The following is a 17,577-nucleotide window of genomic DNA, read 5'->3' as shown; positions in this document are numbered from 1 at the left end:
TGATGTTTATGTCACCAAGGGTATATACTTAGAGTAGTGTGATAGAAAAAAAATCTGAGAACACATTGTTTGGGCAAAGGATGCCTTATAAACTCAGTAGACAATTATGGCCTTTTTTTTTTTTTTTTTCGTTCCGTAGATTATCTGACTCCAGAAAAAGAACTCGTACAGGAAGATCTTGGCCTGCTGCAATACCACATTTACGGAGAAGAAGGGGTCGTCTTCCAAGAAGAGCACTCCAGACTCAGAACTCAGAAATTGTAAAAGATGATGAAGGCAAAGAAGATTACCAATTTGATGAACTCAACACAGAGATTTTGAATAACTTAGCAGATCAGGAGTTGCAACTCAATCATCTAAAAAACTCCATTACCAGTTATTTTGGTGCTGCAGGTAGAATAGCATGTGGTGAAAAATACCGAGTACTGGCTCGTCGGGTGACACTTGATGGAAAGGTGCAGTATCTTGTGGAATGGGAAGGAGCAACTGCATCCTGACTGTAGGACTGAACATTATGTTCACTGCACTCTCATTCTCTGTAGGTACAGTTCAAAGTCCTAAAGGAGTCTGGCTTTTACTATCTTTCTTAAAAAAAAAAAAAAAAGTCAAAAAAATTCACAAAAGGAGATGATACTAGCCTTAACATGTACCTGTCAATGTTATGGATATTGTCATAAAAAAGATATCTTTTAAAAATCAGAACAGAGACTTAATTTTTTAAATCTTAAGATTTGTAGAATGTTTCTAGGATAGGATATTAAAAATGATTCAAATCCATGCATGGTGTTAGATAATTTTTCTAATTATTCCATTGAGTCAGTTTTTGTGATTAGTGGTTATCAGATCAAACAGATCATGTAGATAGATAGCACAAGTATATGGAGAAACGTTGTCTGTTTTGTTACCAAAATGTTGGAAAAAATTTATTTCAATACCTTTCAGATTTCATAAAGTGCAGTGTATATAATGCCTACTAAAAGACTGTAAAATATTGAAATTTTCTTTCACGCAAAGTGTAAAAAATATATTGAGCCTGTAAATTGCTCTGTGACTAGACTTCATTGTCGTCTTAATATATTCTTTGCATGTGCATATATGTACACATGTGTGTATATATATGTGTGTGATTATGTGACCTATGCAATACAAATTATGGGAATGGGCAGCTTTGGAGTATATATCCCATAATTCTTTTTTCAGGAATAGTTGCAGTATTTACACAGCAGCATTTCTTCTCAGGCTTTTATTGGGTGCTGTTGCTTGCTATGTATGAAGAGAAATGTGTCAAACAAGTTTAAAGTTTAGTGTGTTCTGAAGAAGGGTGTGAACAACAGTGTTCATGGGCTTTTAGAATGCTTTTCACTTTCAGTCCTTGTAACTCAGCTGTTCAGTACCTAAAACCAATTCAAATAATATGAACATTATCTCCTACTAGAAGTAACATTTTCAAGTTTTCATGGCACATTATGATTGTAAATGTCTCTCAGTTTTAACAGTAAGTCTATAGGAGTCCCGTGAAGATTCCTGAAATGTCTGTAGTAACTGTTAGTCATGTTGAATAAGTGTAGTATGAACAAAGTATTTTATTGCACAGGGTTAACAAACAGTATGTTGCCTGACAAGGCTACTGCTGTTTTATTACAACATTACCTCTTGTTTTTATAAAATGTACCAAGATTTAAATTGATAACTTTATTTTACATGTAAAAAAACAGTTTCTTTTATCACCAGTGTTAGAGTTGTCTTCTGTTTCTTTTTGTTTTGTTTTGTTTGTTTGTTTTCTTTTTTAGCCAAAGAGTAAACAGAAGAATATTCTTATTTTGGTGGCTGTTCATTTTACTCTTAAAAGTGATTGGTGGATTTTAGCCTAAAAATTGGGGAATTTGCCGCCAAAATGAAAAATATGTAAAGTGTAGTGGTTACAGAGCGGTAAAAATGTGGGTTAGTACTTATTTATTCCATTGATTGATTATTTGACTGTTTATAAAGAAAGTTGCTTTATTTCTTTAAACATCTTCAAAAGATGACCTTTTCTTGTCACATTATAGCCAAAAGAAGCAGAGAACTTCGTTGTCCTGCATTTGGTTCCTGGTTGGCCAGGTATAAATGAGCTTTACAAAAGTGCAAATTAAAAACTGTCACTTCTGTTTACCTCCACCAAAACTTGATTTTCCCCTAGCTATTAATTTAAAGTTGCCTTTCCTGCAGCTGCAATATTTTGAATAACACACAGAGTTTGTGTTGATTTTGAATGTTTGTTTATATCTAGGGGTAATGGAAAATGTAAATCCCGTGTAACCTTATTCACTCCACCTGTATCATATTATTTCATTTTCCCCAAAGTCCTTTAATTCTAACTGAACACCAGCAGTATTTTTAGTAACTCTTTCTTTAGTATACATGGAAGATGATTTATTAAGCTGAACTGTCTTTAGACGTAATTATTGTGAATGTTTTATTTTATCATGGTGGTTCACATGGCTCTGATGTTCAGTTTGTATTTTTGGAATTGCTTTACTTAGAATTAAAACAGACCAACATTAAATGTGTGTATTTTTTAAAGAGCTAATGAGTTTTGCTTCTGTATTTGCTTGAAAATACACACTGATGCAGTAGATGACTGCTTTTATTTAGCCAGGGAGCTAAGGATTGTTCCACTTCCACTGTAAATATGTTCACTTGAATTAATCTTTATGAAACTTGGCTTTCATTTTCCTCTTGTCCCTCAAATAATAATTATTGCATGTTCATCTAAAAGGATCCTTTAAAAAATAAACTGTTTAGCCAGCTTGTATACTTCCTACTTGAAAGACAATATATCTCCCTCTATCTGCCTTGTCCTTAAAATTCAAGAAAATTCAGACTTTTCAACTATGTTTTTCCCCCCTTATATAGAAGGTGTTAAGGTTCACATCAAAGGATTCTTTTTTTTCCTAAAAAGCTTTGCTCCTAGGCTATAGCGATAAAAGATATAAATATAGTATGCCTTACTCATTTTAATTACATTTTTATTCAAAACAAATACATTTTTATAAATACTCTGATAATAAATGATAAGTATGGATTTTAATATGATCTAACTAGATCAGAATATGAGCTTATCAGAGTTATTCTATAAATTCTAATGTAGTCAGATGTTGCTAGTCATATTTTGTTACTAAATGTTTAACAAGTGAATGTTAACTGATGTGTGAGTTGAGGGTCTCTCTTATATTTTGCAAGTTATGTCCAACTGTACATGTTTAGTTTCTATTATGTATATATTCAGAAGATTTCTGTTCTCAGTGTTGGGGGTAGAACTAATTCTTTTGGGCCATTAGGTTTTGGTTGGAGCATGATCTGACTTGCATAGTTATAGCAGACTGTTGCATAATGTTCTAGAGTTGTTTGAGTGAGGATGTGATGGCAAAGCAAGATGTCCATACAGCTTTGGGAAATAGTTTAAAAATGCCCTTTAATGTGGGGAAGATTTCCTGTTTAAATTATATTTGAGTACTTCTGTGAATATACACTCCCAAAAGTCTCCTTTGGTTTTTCCTGTGGTAGTTGATCAGTCATCTTCTTTCCTCAAGAAAATAAAAACTTGACAGTAAAATGTAAAGTGAGAATTTTATCTAATCGTGGATTCTTTTCTAATTACTAGCAGTTAAGAAACCACATGTCAGACTTAAAAAAATTTAGAGCTGGGAGAAGCTATGAAAACAAACTGATTGGGTCTCTGAATAACAAATAGATTGGGAATAAGTACAGTATTTGTAATTCTTAAGTTATATCAAAATGTCTTGGGGTAATAGCTAGATCAAAATATTATAATATCTATATATTTAAAGTTAGAATAAGATTGCAAATTAACTAGCTCACTTTATTTTTCTCCCCCTCGCTTACTTCTACCCAACAAAATCCCTTGTAGCTTACTCCTCTGGCATTTTCTCTGTTGGAGATAATGAGTATTGAAATTGGATGCTTAGTAATAATTCCTCACTTTTGCAACATCTTCAAGGAATGTGATGTCTCATTCAAGAAAATTCTACTGGATTTAAGCAAACAAATGAACCAAATCTTCATAAATGATAAGATGTATTTATTGGATAAAACAAAAATATATCCTGTTCAAAATCATTAGTCTAACTTTTGTTCCTTGTGTTTACCAAAAGATATTCAGTTTTTTCTTTTTCTTTCCACGCTTTCACAAGTGAAGGTGATACAGTCTCAAAACTAACATGAATTGGTTAATGGGAGGCAAACGAAATTTAGGTCATGGTTTGTGGCCCTTCAGAACTCCACTCTACCCACAAAAATCTTATTCCTTAAGTATTTAATTACTTTCATTGAGTTTTCTTACGTTTCACAGGAGTGACACTGACACGGAGTTCATGTAACACATGAAAAATATCTGCTGGATTGGTACTACAAAACTGTGGCAAATGACTGTGTTGGAGGGCTTTGTTTACTCTTGAAGTTATAGTGTGAGACGTAGTGTACACCTGCCTGTTAGCTTCCACTGACTCCCTTGTGGATGTGGATGTTTGATCCTTAGTGCTTTTGTGTGGGGCCTAGGTTTGGGAAATTAAGTAAGACTAGTTTACATTTGATTGATTTCTACCAAGTTTAGTCAACCCATCATTAATTATGTCAAGTGCTGAAAAGAAAAAATGTTGACGATACCTGAATGAATATCTAGCAGCTAATCAAAAGTATGTTTTTCATATCAAGCAGAAGTTAACAGTAAGCTCACCAAAAACCGTTCTTTTAAGAAATCAAGTTTTCACGTTTTACTTTTGCCAGAGAAATCTTTTTGAATGTCTTTTTAAAATTTGATTACTGTTATAATGTTTTCTATAAGTTAATTTGCATATGTGACTTTAGGTACATAGCAATTTATGTAAGTAAATTACATTAAAAGTTACTCAGTGAGGTTGCAAATTTAAGTTAAATGTTAATACCATCTAGTATAAATGAATATATACTTAGTGAAGGATTATAATTAATGTTGTTTTGACTGATAATTGACCTCTTATATATTATAACTAATGCTATTAGTGGAATGTAAGGAAATTTGTCCTATACAGGATTTCCTAGAATGCAGAATTAGTGGAATGTAAAGAAATTTTGCCTATATAGAATTTGAGACAAAAACAAGATTTTCTGAGAATTTGGGTCTCTTTTGCAAATATATAAAGCTTGCTTAGATGGCTCTGAAGTTAAACTTTTCCTTGAGGAGAAATGGAAGTTCAAGGAGATGAAGCTTATTGGAGAGGGTTTTGGAAGGGAAAGCCTATTAGCTCATACAAGATTTGTGGAGGCATAGTTTGGTTCCTGTATTCCTTTATCACCAAATCTTTTCCAGAATGCAAGAGCAAATCTATAACAAGTCCATATTTTTTATATTATAATTTTGCATAACCTAGTATCTTAGTCTTTCTGTGTTATTATTTATCTTTGGATGTAAATTTTCCAGTGAAGAATTATGTCATTAGAAATTCATTCTTGATACCTCTTTATAAACTGTAGTTTATAAGCAACTTTTAAACCATTAAATGAGACCAGAAATATTTAAAATGCTACTTTATTAAAGATTTTTCTAGACTGTATTAAGTAATTAATGTTTTTAAAACACTATCTTTAGTATGTTAACCTTTTTCTAATTACTGAGAGATTGTGAACATTTATTGTATGTTGCTATAATATGGCGGTACTCTCAGGTGTTTAGATTTGGGTAGGGGAATGTGTCCTTATTCATAAAACCTTAGGCTAGGTGGTGCTTTTATTATTATACTTGTCTGCTTTACACGTATCTTCTGTGGCAGTGCCCGTGTTAAGAAACCTCATTTATTTACAGTGCATTGAACAGCTTTTCTCCTTTCTTTTCTCCCACGTAGCTTCAAAACATTTTAATTTGCTGTAGAGTGGAAATAATTTAACCAAGGTTTTTTGGAACAAAGAGATAACCAGGTAAATAAAATTTTATTTTATTTATTTTTTAAAAAAACTTCTAAGAGAGCATGCATGCATGTATGTGAGCTGCAGGGAGGCAGAGAGGAGAGAGAGGGAATCCCAATCTGTGTTGATAGCTCAGAGCCTGATGCAGGGTTCTATGCCACAGACCATGATGAGATCATGACCTAAGCCAAAATCAAGAGCTGAACGCTCAACCAACTGAGCCACCCAAGCACCCCGGGAAAAATTTAAACCTTATTTACCTACAGTTCTGATTTTTTTTTTTTTTTTTTTTTTTTAGATTCTTGAGTGAGTTTTTGAGAGTGATTTCCTCTGAAAAAGTAGCTGTTTTTTTTTTTTTTTTTTTAATATTTATTACACAGGGGCATCTGGATGGCTCAGTCGGTTGTGTCCAACTTCAGCCTAGGTCATGATCTCGCCATTCTCAAGTTCAAGCCTCGCGTTGTGCTGTGTGCTGACAGCTCAGAGCCTGGAGCCTGTTTCAGATTGTGTCTCCCTCTCCCTCTCTGCCCCACCCCACTCATGCTCTGTCTCCCTCAAAAATAAACATTAAACATTTTTTAAAAAAATATTCATTACACAAAATTTTTCTCATTTTTCTTCCAGTTTTATAATGTGTATAGGATTTTTAGAAATCTGATAGCTGAGTGAGATAAGGCTGCAATGTAGGCTAGAGTAGGTTGATTATTTTGTGCCTCTCCAATCGATCTTCAGATTACGTTGACAGCAAAAACTTCTTGGAAAAAGTAGTACCATTGTTTTCTATTACCTAGTAATTGGAGTAAGATGAAAGCAAAATTACAATACAGAAAATATCAATAGACTGGTCATAAATCTGCTCTTACATTCTGGAAGACATTTCGTGACAAACAGGGACATAGGAACCAAAATTGTGCCTCTGTAAGTCATAGATGAGCCGGTAGGCGTTTCCTCTCCAGTATGGTGTTAGATTTCATTGGCTCATGCCATATCTGCATTACGGAAAAGGGAAGAGTGTCTTGTCTAGTGTGGACTTGTCATATAAGAATATCAAATTGACATGTTTTCATTATATGCACATATTTAATAGTCCTAAAGGTAGCTTAAAGGAATAGAGAGGAGATGGTATTTCAGTCAGAGCAATAATGAACTGCTAATTTCCATGACTTTATAAGTTAAATGGGTATAAGAGTTGATATTAGTAATTTAACTTTTTAGTACTTTAAGTGCTAAAAATGACTGCGGGGGATCATAATTTCTAAGAAAATGGTTGTTTTACTAAATTCATATAAATAATGTTTGTATGTTGGCTAAATTTGGTTTCTTTTATGATCTTGGCTAAAGTTAGGACAATGTGTAAAATTTTAAGTTACCTGTGCTTGTTATTGTCTTTGTGTGGAAAGTATAATTCCAAATGTTATAGTAGGATTAAGTTCTTGAATTTTTAAAAATTACTTTTAAATGATTTTCAAACTTTGAAAATATTTTAAAATTCAGTTTTTACTTAAAAAGTAGTATGTAATATAAAGGCTCATGTTCTTTTTTTTTAATGTTTATGTTTTTTAGAGAGAGAGAGCGAGCATGAGAGCACTGGGGGGGGGGGAGGGGGGGGAGGGGGGGGGAGGGCAGAGAGAGAGAGGGAGACACAGAATCCAAAGCAGGCTTCAGGCTCTGAGCTGTCAGCACAGAGCCCAAGGTGGGGCTCGAACTCACTAACCATGAGATCATGCCCTGAGCCAAAGTCAGGCACTTAACTACCCAATGATCCACCCAGGTGTCCTAAGGCTCATATTCTTTAAGATACAGTTTACATTTTGGGGCCTTTTCTAGAGAAAATGTGTGTTTTGTTGGCCTATTATTATAATATTTTATCTGCTAATGGAAAATGCTAGTGTCTTAGATAAGCAAAATTAGCAAAATACATAAGGTATGTATATAGATTTGGAATCCGAGGGCTTTCTATTTGGTTAGGCTCGTTGAAATTATTCCTGTGTTCCTTAAGCAGACTGAGTTAAAAAAGTAAAAGTTGGAAACTTAGAAACATGGCATAAGAATTAAAAAAGGAAGTGCTGGGTTAAATTTTTTAATAGAGAATGAACAAAATATTGATCCATACTTAATACCAAGTTAGGCTGAAAATACGAACCTTCCCCATTAAGATTTATATTGCAGTGAAAATACCATGATAAAACAGAATTTCATCTATTCACTGTGATTATTTGCCTTAGAAGTAGCATGGTTTTTTTTATTATAGCAAGTGGGTATAATTTTGGTTTTACATCTTTTAAAATTATATCCTTAACACAAGGAGGGCATTTTATATTGAGAAGTAGCACTGAACTCAGTTTAAGGTAAGCCACTACTTATTTATAAATAAAATCATTTCATAAATTTAGGTATAGTTTTAGTTAAATAAAATCATCTGTTTATTTCCTAAGAATCTCCTTATTACTCTTCTCTTTTTTAAAGAAAACATTTATTTATTTTGAGAGAGTGAGAGAGCAAGCAGAGGAGGAGCAGAGAGAAATGGAGATAGAATATCGAGCAGGCTTTGCACTGTCTGCACAGACCCTGACATGGGCCTCGAGTTCATGAAGCGTGAGCTCATGACCTCAACCCAAATCAAGAGTCAGACCTGAGCTCAACCTACTGAGCCACCCCTGCTCTTATCTTTGAAAATTAAAAAAACAAGAAAACAAAAAACCCCACAAAACCTTAAGTTTTCTGGATGTTTAAAATGCTGTACTATGGAGGTGTTTGTATTAGTTTCCTAGGGCTGTCAAAACAATTTACCACAGGCTTGGTAGCATAAAGCAACAGGAGTTTATCTCTCACAGTTCTAGAGGCTAGAGCATGAAATCAGGGTGGTGGCAAGGTTGATTCCTTCTGGTAGCAGCCAGCAATCCTTGGCTGTAGACACATTACTCCATTTCCTGCCTTCAATTTTATAGCTTTACCCTTTGTCAAATCTCTCTTTATAAAGACAGCAGTCATTGAATTAAGGGGCCACCTTAAATCCAGGATCATGTCATCTCAAGATCTTTAACTTAATTACATCTGCAAACACCCTGTTTCTAAATAAGGTCCATTGACAGGTACTTGAGTTAGGACTTGGATGTTGGTGGAGATATAACAATTCAACCCACTTCACTATTACAGGGTTTTTTTTGGGATGGTATATGGTTCAGTTACTAAAAATTGTGTTTCAAACCATTTTGTGCTGTTTACTCAAATGCAACAGCTCTTCTTTGAATACCTAGTAGTTGTTGTGAAGAGAGGTGAAATATTAGGAGCCCTGTCTTAATTCTTAAATTATGAAGGGCACAGACATAACTAAATTTAAGTTGAGATGTGTTAAGTACTATGGAATATTTGTCCAAGTTCCGTAGGAACCTGAAGCAGCATTAGAGAAAGACTTCTTATTGAACAGAATGTCATTTGGATTTGGTTTGAAGGAGGATTGGGTTTGACTGGCAAAAATAGGATAGGATAAGAAACAGCATTAAATAAATTCAAGATGGACTTTGGTTGAGGGGTGAATTCAAGAGCTATAGTTTAGAGAATGGCACAGTGTTGAGGTAGGTCATAAACATAAGAATTAAGCAACAGTGGAAAACGTGACTGCTGGTATCCAAATAGGTGCTATATCACCATAGAAATGAAATTGATTTGGACTGCAATATATGTACTTTGAAGAATGGGTTAGCTTAAATACAGACTAAAGGAAGAGAAAAGCTCAGTTCAAAATGAAGGAGCAGAGTAAGAATAGGCCTGGAGTTGAGATTGAACATATCTCTTGATATTTAGTGTCTGTTGTTTTCCAAGAGACTACTGGGAGGAAAATGTGAGGTAGATAGTTACTATCATCCCCTAGTGTTCTCTTTGCTGAGAATGTAAGAATGTGTATGTTTAGCTATTTAAAGGGGTCAGAATGGCAAGAGGATTTGAGAAGGGAGAGATTACTTTTGTCTAGGGCCTGGCCGTGGAGGACATTTGAGAGAAGGTTATTATTAGGGAAGACTTAATGAAAGACTTTAAACTGGAACACGAATATTAGGAATCTGTAGAGAAGGGAGCATAATAATAATAGCGCATTCCAGAGTGCAGAAAGTGGAAGCAACGTCATGAAGCTGATGCACAGAAAAGGGAAGTACGTGGTGTGGTTGAGGCTGGACAAGATCAGGGATTCTGATGGGCCTGCTGTGATAGGACTGCCATGCTATGGCGTCTTGTGAGATTAATTTGGCTTTGGTATGTAGGATGATTTAGAGGAAAATGCGTGAGTGCCAGGCCTAGATTTACATCTAGGTAAATCTGAGGTAGCAGAAGCAGTGGAAATGGTAGTAATATGTCTGTGTGATTAGGGAGCTGAGGGGACAGTTGATGATTGAGCAAGTAAGGTGTCTTTTAAGTTTTGAGAACCTGGGATGCTAATGATGTTATTAAATGGAACAGAAGAGGGGCAGGCCTGCTCAGAAAACGGTAAAGAAGGAAGATAAGCTTGGTTGGAATAAACAGTTCATGCTTGGAAGTAACGTTAGAAGTAAAGAAGTAGACTAGGACTGTATTATTGAGCAAGAATAGTGTTCATTGCTACTGCTTCTGCTGGGCATTTCCCAGAAGCTTATTATGTTCTTTATTATTAAAAACTTGCTCATCATCATTCTTTTAAGCAAAGACCTAAGACACTCAAGTTTCTTTATGGTGGTGGTGTGGCAGGTGTAGAAAATTTTCAATGACATGCTGTCATAGTCAAGAAATAATTAGTTGAGAGATTTAAGGTGTCAGCTGAACAAGTGTTTTGTTGAAGAAAGTAATACCTGTATTTATAGTGGGAAATCATTGTTTTATTTTGAAGCAAAAGCACTTAGAAGTGTTTCCAAGAGACAACTTTGTGGGGCTTTTTCTAGGTGGACACTATTTTGTGGATTCAAAAGTCCATTTTGTGCTCCAAAGTGGTGTTGCATAAAAAGCAGCTTGTAATAAAAATCATAATAGGAAATATTTTCTGAAAAGAATATTGAAAAAAAAACTAATGTGCAAATAGTTTGATTTTTAAAGCGAATGAGGCAAATACTGTTGAAAAATTTAATGCTAATAAAGATATTTCTAAGATACTCAGTGATAAAGTATCAGGTGATTTTATTGGTTAAAACTAAAAAACAGCATTAAAATATTTCAAGAAGTTACTGAAATTGACTTTTTTGAAAAATTACACTATTTTGTCTTTGGTATTGAGAAGTTTAAATTTAGGTTTAGAAAATGACAAGTATTTTGTTATAGCCCAGTAATAGGGAACTTTGAAAACTAATTAAATATCACAATCAACAAGTAATTCATCTCTTTTATAAGTAACCTGCAGTAGTCTCCAATTGTGGATTTTCCTGTGATAGAAGTTATTCTCACCTGAGGGAAAACTACTTTTCCATATCTAAATCTGGCTTGGAGTAAATAATGCTAATTTGTTTCTCAAGTATTGCTTTTCTGTTTAACCCAAGTTGTATCTCAGTTTAAACCAAAAAGAATTAGTGAAGCAGTCCTAAAAGAATGAAGGTGTGGTTTAGAAGAAAAAGGCATTGATATAGAAGGGTGGATGTAAGAGATGAGAAAAACGGGAGGAAATCTTTAATCAACTCTGTTGTTCCCCCTCCCCCCCAAAAAAAAAGTTTTACTATTTTCTAACTATGATATAAAAATATTTTAGTAAAAAATTCGTACAATAGGAGACTTTATGAAAATCCTTCCATTCTACAGTCCAGAGATAATGGTATATAAATATGGCCTTAAACTTCTAGACTTTTTATTTACTTATTTTTACTCAAAGATCATTCATGTTATTTTGTAACTTCACTTTTCACTTAAGAAACTGGGCCTCATCTTTGCGCTAACAAATACTGTGTTCTAGGCATCGTGCTGGGTGCAGTGGATAGAACAGACATATTCTCAGCCTTCAGGGATGAGTCTAGCAGGGGTTTGTATATTACGATACATTGTGGTCAGTGCTTTGAAAGAGACATGTAGAGAGAGCATATAAGGACACAACCTGAGTTTGAGGGATCTGGCTAAACTCTGGAGCAACGAATGACAAAGCTGACTTAGAAAAATGAATAGTTAATGAGTCCTGAATACTAGTCTTTCTCTCCATTTATACTGTCAACTAAGTCTTAAAGGGCAGACTCTCTGCTTTTGTGTTATCCAAAGTATGGGACATACTAATACTCAAATTTTTCTTATTTTAAAATATTAAGCCTTGCTCTATAATACTGTGATAATTGTAACTTGTATTACGTGCTTTGAGGATATAAAAGTATTGCATCCTGATCTTCCCTTGGGTGCCAGAAGTCAAATACTCCTTTGATATGGGCCGTCTGCATGTTTTCTCATCTTTCCCTGTTGCCCTGTCTAAATTGGTCTTTGTTCATCCTTTTCTCCTTTGTTGTATGTCCAAAGGATAGTGAAGTAGTAATTGCTAGCACATTTGTTTTTAAATTTATGTCCCTTTGGCATTTAAGAATTTTACAATAGTTTGTATTATACTTAAGTTGCTTTTCAGTCATATGTACCATATATGCCTTAATTCTGAGATCCTTTACAGCAAAAAGACCTTTATGGGTGAAGGAATCAATCATTCTTTGTTCAGAATTTTCCTTTATACCTGTATGCCCTGATTGTCCACTGAAAAGTCAGCATTTGAAAAAGTCAAGGATAGCTTCTCTGTTGAGATTCACTGAATGCTTATTCTGCAACATTTGGGAAATAGGTGTTTTCCCATGGTGGTATTCTGATCACCACTTTATTGTAGTATAACCTGTGGACAGTATTGTAGAATATAGAATTCCAAAAGAAAAAGGTTGAGTTTTCTTTTATATTTCATGTAAAAACAATCTGGTTCAGTTTCTTAAGCTCCCTGAGATAATATGGTGTTTCCCCTTTCTACTAATAATTCTTACGAATTGAAGTAATACTTAAAATGACAATCTGTTTTTAACTGAGAATATTTTGATTTTCTTTAAAAGGAATTAAGTTATTTCACTCATTTCCGGCTTCATTCAGAAATATGTACATATACCAACACACTAATAATGTCTGTTTCCGGTATAATATTCATCTGTGCCATTGTTGTTTTAAATTTTTATTTTGAAATCTATATTCACAAATTGCTACACACACACAGACACACACCCACACACAGGCACAGAGTCCCTGTGTACTCCTCAGTTTCTCTTAATGGTAACTTCTTGGATATAATACAGTATCAAATCTAAAAAATTGATGTTACAATCCAGAGTTTATTCAGATTTCACCAATTTTTTTTTTTTACATTTTTTTTAAACGTTTATTTATTTTTGAGACAGAGAGAGACAGAGCATGAACGGGGGAGGGTCAGAGAGAGAGGGAGACACAGAATATGAAACAGGCTCCAGGCTCTGAGCAGTCAGCACAGAGCCCAACATGGGGCTCAAACTCACGGACCGCGAGATCGTGACCTGAGCTGAAGTCGGACGCTTAACCGACTGAGCCACCCAGGTGCCCCAAGATTTCACCAATTTTAAAAGCATTCATTTGTGTGGTTATATAGTTGCATGTTATTTTATCATACACAGATCTGGGTAACTACCACAATCGAGATACAGAATTGTTTCACCACAGACTGCCTTTATAGCCACATTCCCTTTCTTCCCTCCATTCCTAACACCTGGCAACCACTAATCTGTTTTCCATCTCTATTTTTTTTTTTTTTAAGAATATTACATTTAAAGCAATCATAAGGTATGTAACCTTTTAAGATTGTTTGTTTTTTTGCTCCACTAACCATAATTCTCTTGAGGTCCATCCGGATTGTTATATGTATCAATAGTTGTTCCTTTATCCCATGGTATGGATGTAGCAAAGTTAAATCATTCACTCTTTGAAGGGCATGTAGGTTATTTCTAGTTTGAGGTTGTTAAATATGAAGCTGCTATATATATATAATTTGTGTACAGCTTTTTATATGAACATTTTTATTTCTGAGGTTCACGTATTCAAGAGTATAAATGCTGGGTTGCATGGTAAGTGCATGTTTAATTTTATAAGAAACTGCTAAAATATTTTCTAGTGACTACCATTTTATATCCCACCAGCAGTGTATGAATGATCTAATTTTTCTTGCATCCTTGCCAGCATTTGGTAACTTTTAGAAAACAAAAGTTGACACAAAGTGTTACATTAGTTTCAGCTGTTGGTAATTTATTTTAGCCATTTGGGTAGTGATACCTCATGATTTTAACTTGAATTTCCCTAATGGCTAATGATGCCATCCACATATTTCTTCAGGTTGTTTGCCCACTTTATAACCAATTTTTTTTTTTTTTTTTTTTTTTTTTTTTTTTTAGCTTTGAGAAGTTTTTATGCATTTGACCCTTGAACAAGATGAGTTTGGGCTGCACAGGGTCAGCTGTATAATCTAGTCTGTTTTCAGATAGGGAGCAGTTTACTTTTTCCAACCCCACAACAGGATCTTTAGTGTAGCAAAAGTTTTTACTTTTGATGAGGTCTGGCTTATCAGTTTTTCCTTATATGAGTCATGCATTTGGTGTCAAGGGTGAAAATTTTGTCCAGCTCTAGGTCCTGAAGATTTTCTCAGTTTTTTGAAAAGCTTTATAGGTTTTTACATTTAAATTCATGTTTTCACCTGTCTGTTCCAATTGCTGTAGCACTATTTGTTCACAAGGCTGTCTTTCTGTATTGCTTTTGCATCTTTATTGAAAATCAGTTGGACTTGTTTGGTGTATTTCTGGAATCTCTGTTCCATTATGTGTCTACCCCTCCACCAGTATCACACAGTGTTGATTACTGTAGACTTAATTCTTGATTCATTTTTTCTTTATTTTTCTAAAAAATTATCTTAGTCCTTTCATCCTGGTCTTAGTTTTTTGCCTTTCCATATGTTTTAGAGTAAGCTTCTCTCTGTCTACAAAAAAAACCTTGCTGGATTTTGATAGGAATGTTAAATTTACAGATTTAGGGAAGAATTGACCATTTTACTGTTTTGAGCCTTCCAATCCATGGAGCATGGTACATCTCTCTACTTGTTTGGGTCTTTGATCTTTCATCAACTTTTGATAATTTTCAGCATACAGATCTTGTACAGGATTTGCTAAGATTTATACCTAAACGTGATTTCCTTTGGAGTGTGATTGTCAGCAGTATTGTTTTTTTGTTTCCAATTTGGTTTTGAATACCAAGCAAAATCCAGCAAAATAGAACAAAATGTGTCTTTTTAAGCTGTTGCCTTTTCTTTCAGCTTTGCCCTAGCAGTACTAGTCCTTTTGGAATTGAAGTAAAGGTAGGGTAGAAACATTAGGTTTATTAGTCCCTCCTTCCACTTGTTATCCAGTGTAGAAATGAACCCTTTGACATCTGATCATTATTGCCACTTGAGAACTTCCAGGAGTGGGAGTGTTGGTAACAGATTCTTCATTTTGCTGTTGACTCATGGTCATTGAAGACCTCTAAATTTTTCCCTGCTTGGCATTTTCTTGCTTTTTTCTTTCAGATACAGGATACAGAGTCCCATCTCAGTGTTCTATCTTTCATGTAACATCGTCTTAGGTGTGGATTCTTTATTCTATGCCCTTTTCCCAGACATACAGTAAAGTGTAGTCTAGCTCTAGTTTGTAATGACACAAACCTTCCAGAAACCCAGACACCTGAAAGTGATGGCAGTGCAGAAGCAGAAAGGTGCCTAAGGAATTCTATCAGCTTGGAGGGGAAGAGTGTCTTGTCTGGATGGTAAGGAAATACCAATAACAAACTAATTTCCACCAAGCATTGGACTCTTATGTGATTTTAACCAAGATTTAAGATGCTACCTAAAATGTTTCTATAGACAAAGAAATAGACTCAAAGGAAGTTTGATTTCTCAAGATCCCTCAGTTAGCAAATGGTCCAGGGATAATGGATACCACAATCCCAAGTTGTGTTGGTTAAAAATTAAGATTCTTGAGCCCTATTATAGACCTAAGCAATCAATTTCTGGGGTTGGGTTAGAGGAGTGGAACAAGCACCTTGGGTGCTTATGTAGCATTCCAAACTTTCAGAAGTGATGACCTTTGGCTCTTTTTTCCCCCCTCTGTATTTTGAGCACCTTATAGTTACAATGCATGTTTGGGCAACAGATGAATAAGAACACATATAAATGGAAATCCAATGCAAGGCAGAATGACATATAATAGGAAGTGCAGAGAACTATGGGTTTTCAAATGGAAGGGAGAGCACACAAGGCCAAGTATGAGATCAATGAAGGTTTTAAGGCTTAGCATTGACAATGACAGATAAGTAAAATTTCCTTTGACTGTAATTTTTATTATGTATATTCAGCATAGTATTCATTGCTCTTTTAATAAGGCTGTTAACAACTATAAAGCAATTTGAGCAACAATGATTATGTATTACACTTCAGATGAAAAGCTATTACATGCTGAATCATTTTTTAAATTTCAGATAAAGAATTTTTATTTAGGGAGGCATACAATTATAGGTACTCAATTTTTGTTAATTTTAAGACATAATAACAATGCTTAAGAAGGATAAACCTACTTAACAAAATTACATTTCAATTTGTAATTTATTTCCTTCCTATTTCAACCACTTCTTTACCTTCTATACCTTGAAAGAATAGCATATCATTAATGACCCAAATGCAAATGAGAATAAAACTCTAGGCCTTAAATATTACAGTATTTTAAGAGTTTATGTAACTAAACACCAAAGACAAAATCAGCCATTATGTGATAGCTTAATTTTAGCATAATTTTAATTTCAAAATTTAATACTGACATTTAAAAAACCACACGAGGCAGATAATCTGTATGCCAAAGAATTTAGTTCTTTGTTCACTGATTATACTTTTTTTGGTTAATACAAGTAACATTCTTAATCCCACTCTTCATTTTGTGCCTATAAAAATAAAATTGTCCTCAGTATTCCTAAATTCTTTGTTTTCCAAATAAGGCCATTATAAGGTAAGAAGTTACTGAATCACAGGTTTAAAATCAGTGGCATGAATCATACGTAGATGATGTAACAAATTCATTGTTAAGTAAGGAATCAGTACAGTACGGTAGCCAGCCAGAGGTAGAATTCTTAATCACAGTTTTATAGAAAAGATGCAGTAGTTTATATCTGCACTGTTTTATTAGGTATAGTATGGTAAGTTTGCTTCTCATTTTGAGTTTAACAGAAGGGGGGAATGGGACTTCATAGGCAATTATTGGCCCTTGTTTTGCCTGTATTTCAGGTGCTACTCCTGGACACATAAAAGCATTTCCTTGGGTCAGTTAAGGTAATCAATCCTCATTTTTAAAAAGCTTCAGAGTACGGATATCTAACCTTTGTTCTCCCAAAGGCATAAGAAGGAGGGAAATAAATCTTTTTGTACCATTCTGACTGTAAATTAATAAACCATTCTCTTGATATCATTGCTTAAGAATTCAAGCAGTACTAATGTACAGAGGGGTGCTATATTCAAACTTGTAAGCTGATTGTTTCTAACTCATATTTGTCTTAACCAGTATTACAAATCGATAAAACCTAAAAATTCTACTTAATGTAGCTAAATTACTAGTATACGAGTAAGACTCCATAGACCCAATAAGC

General features: G+C 34.3%; 1 protein-coding gene and 1 long non-coding RNA gene across 7 annotated transcripts in view; both read left to right on the top strand.

Annotated features, from left to right (window-relative positions):
- The window catches only part of MTF2 (metal response element binding transcription factor 2), a 77,592-nt gene extending 74,798 nt beyond the window's left edge, over positions 1-2,794 (top strand). For 5 of the 6 annotated variants that reach the window (XM_053892388.1, XM_019437946.2, XM_019437949.2 and 2 more), the window contains one exon: positions 140-2,794. In XM_053892388.1, the coding sequence (XP_053748363.1) occupies positions 140-497 (358 nt within the window). In that variant the 3' untranslated portion in view covers positions 498-2,794. The remainder of the gene's footprint in view (positions 1-139) is intronic. The other variant, XR_002076818.2, reaches the window with a different exon arrangement.
- A 1,026-nt stretch (positions 2,795-3,820) lies between these two features.
- Positions 3,821-6,529, top strand: LOC128774173 (uncharacterized). The gene is made up of 2 exons (XR_008418597.1): positions 3,821-5,952; positions 6,321-6,529. It is a non-coding gene; the product is annotated as an uncharacterized LOC128774173 (long non-coding RNA).
- The last annotated feature ends 11,048 nt before the right edge of the window (positions 6,530-17,577 follow it).

The sequence above is a fragment of the Panthera pardus genome, unplaced genomic scaffold (genome assembly GCF_024362965.1).
Source record: "Panthera pardus isolate Hobbes unplaced genomic scaffold, ASM2436296v1 HiC_scaffold_11, whole genome shotgun sequence".
NCBI classification, from domain to species: Eukaryota; Metazoa; Chordata; class Mammalia; order Carnivora; family Felidae; genus Panthera; species Panthera pardus.
This window is presented reverse-complemented; position numbering and strand designations above follow the sequence as displayed.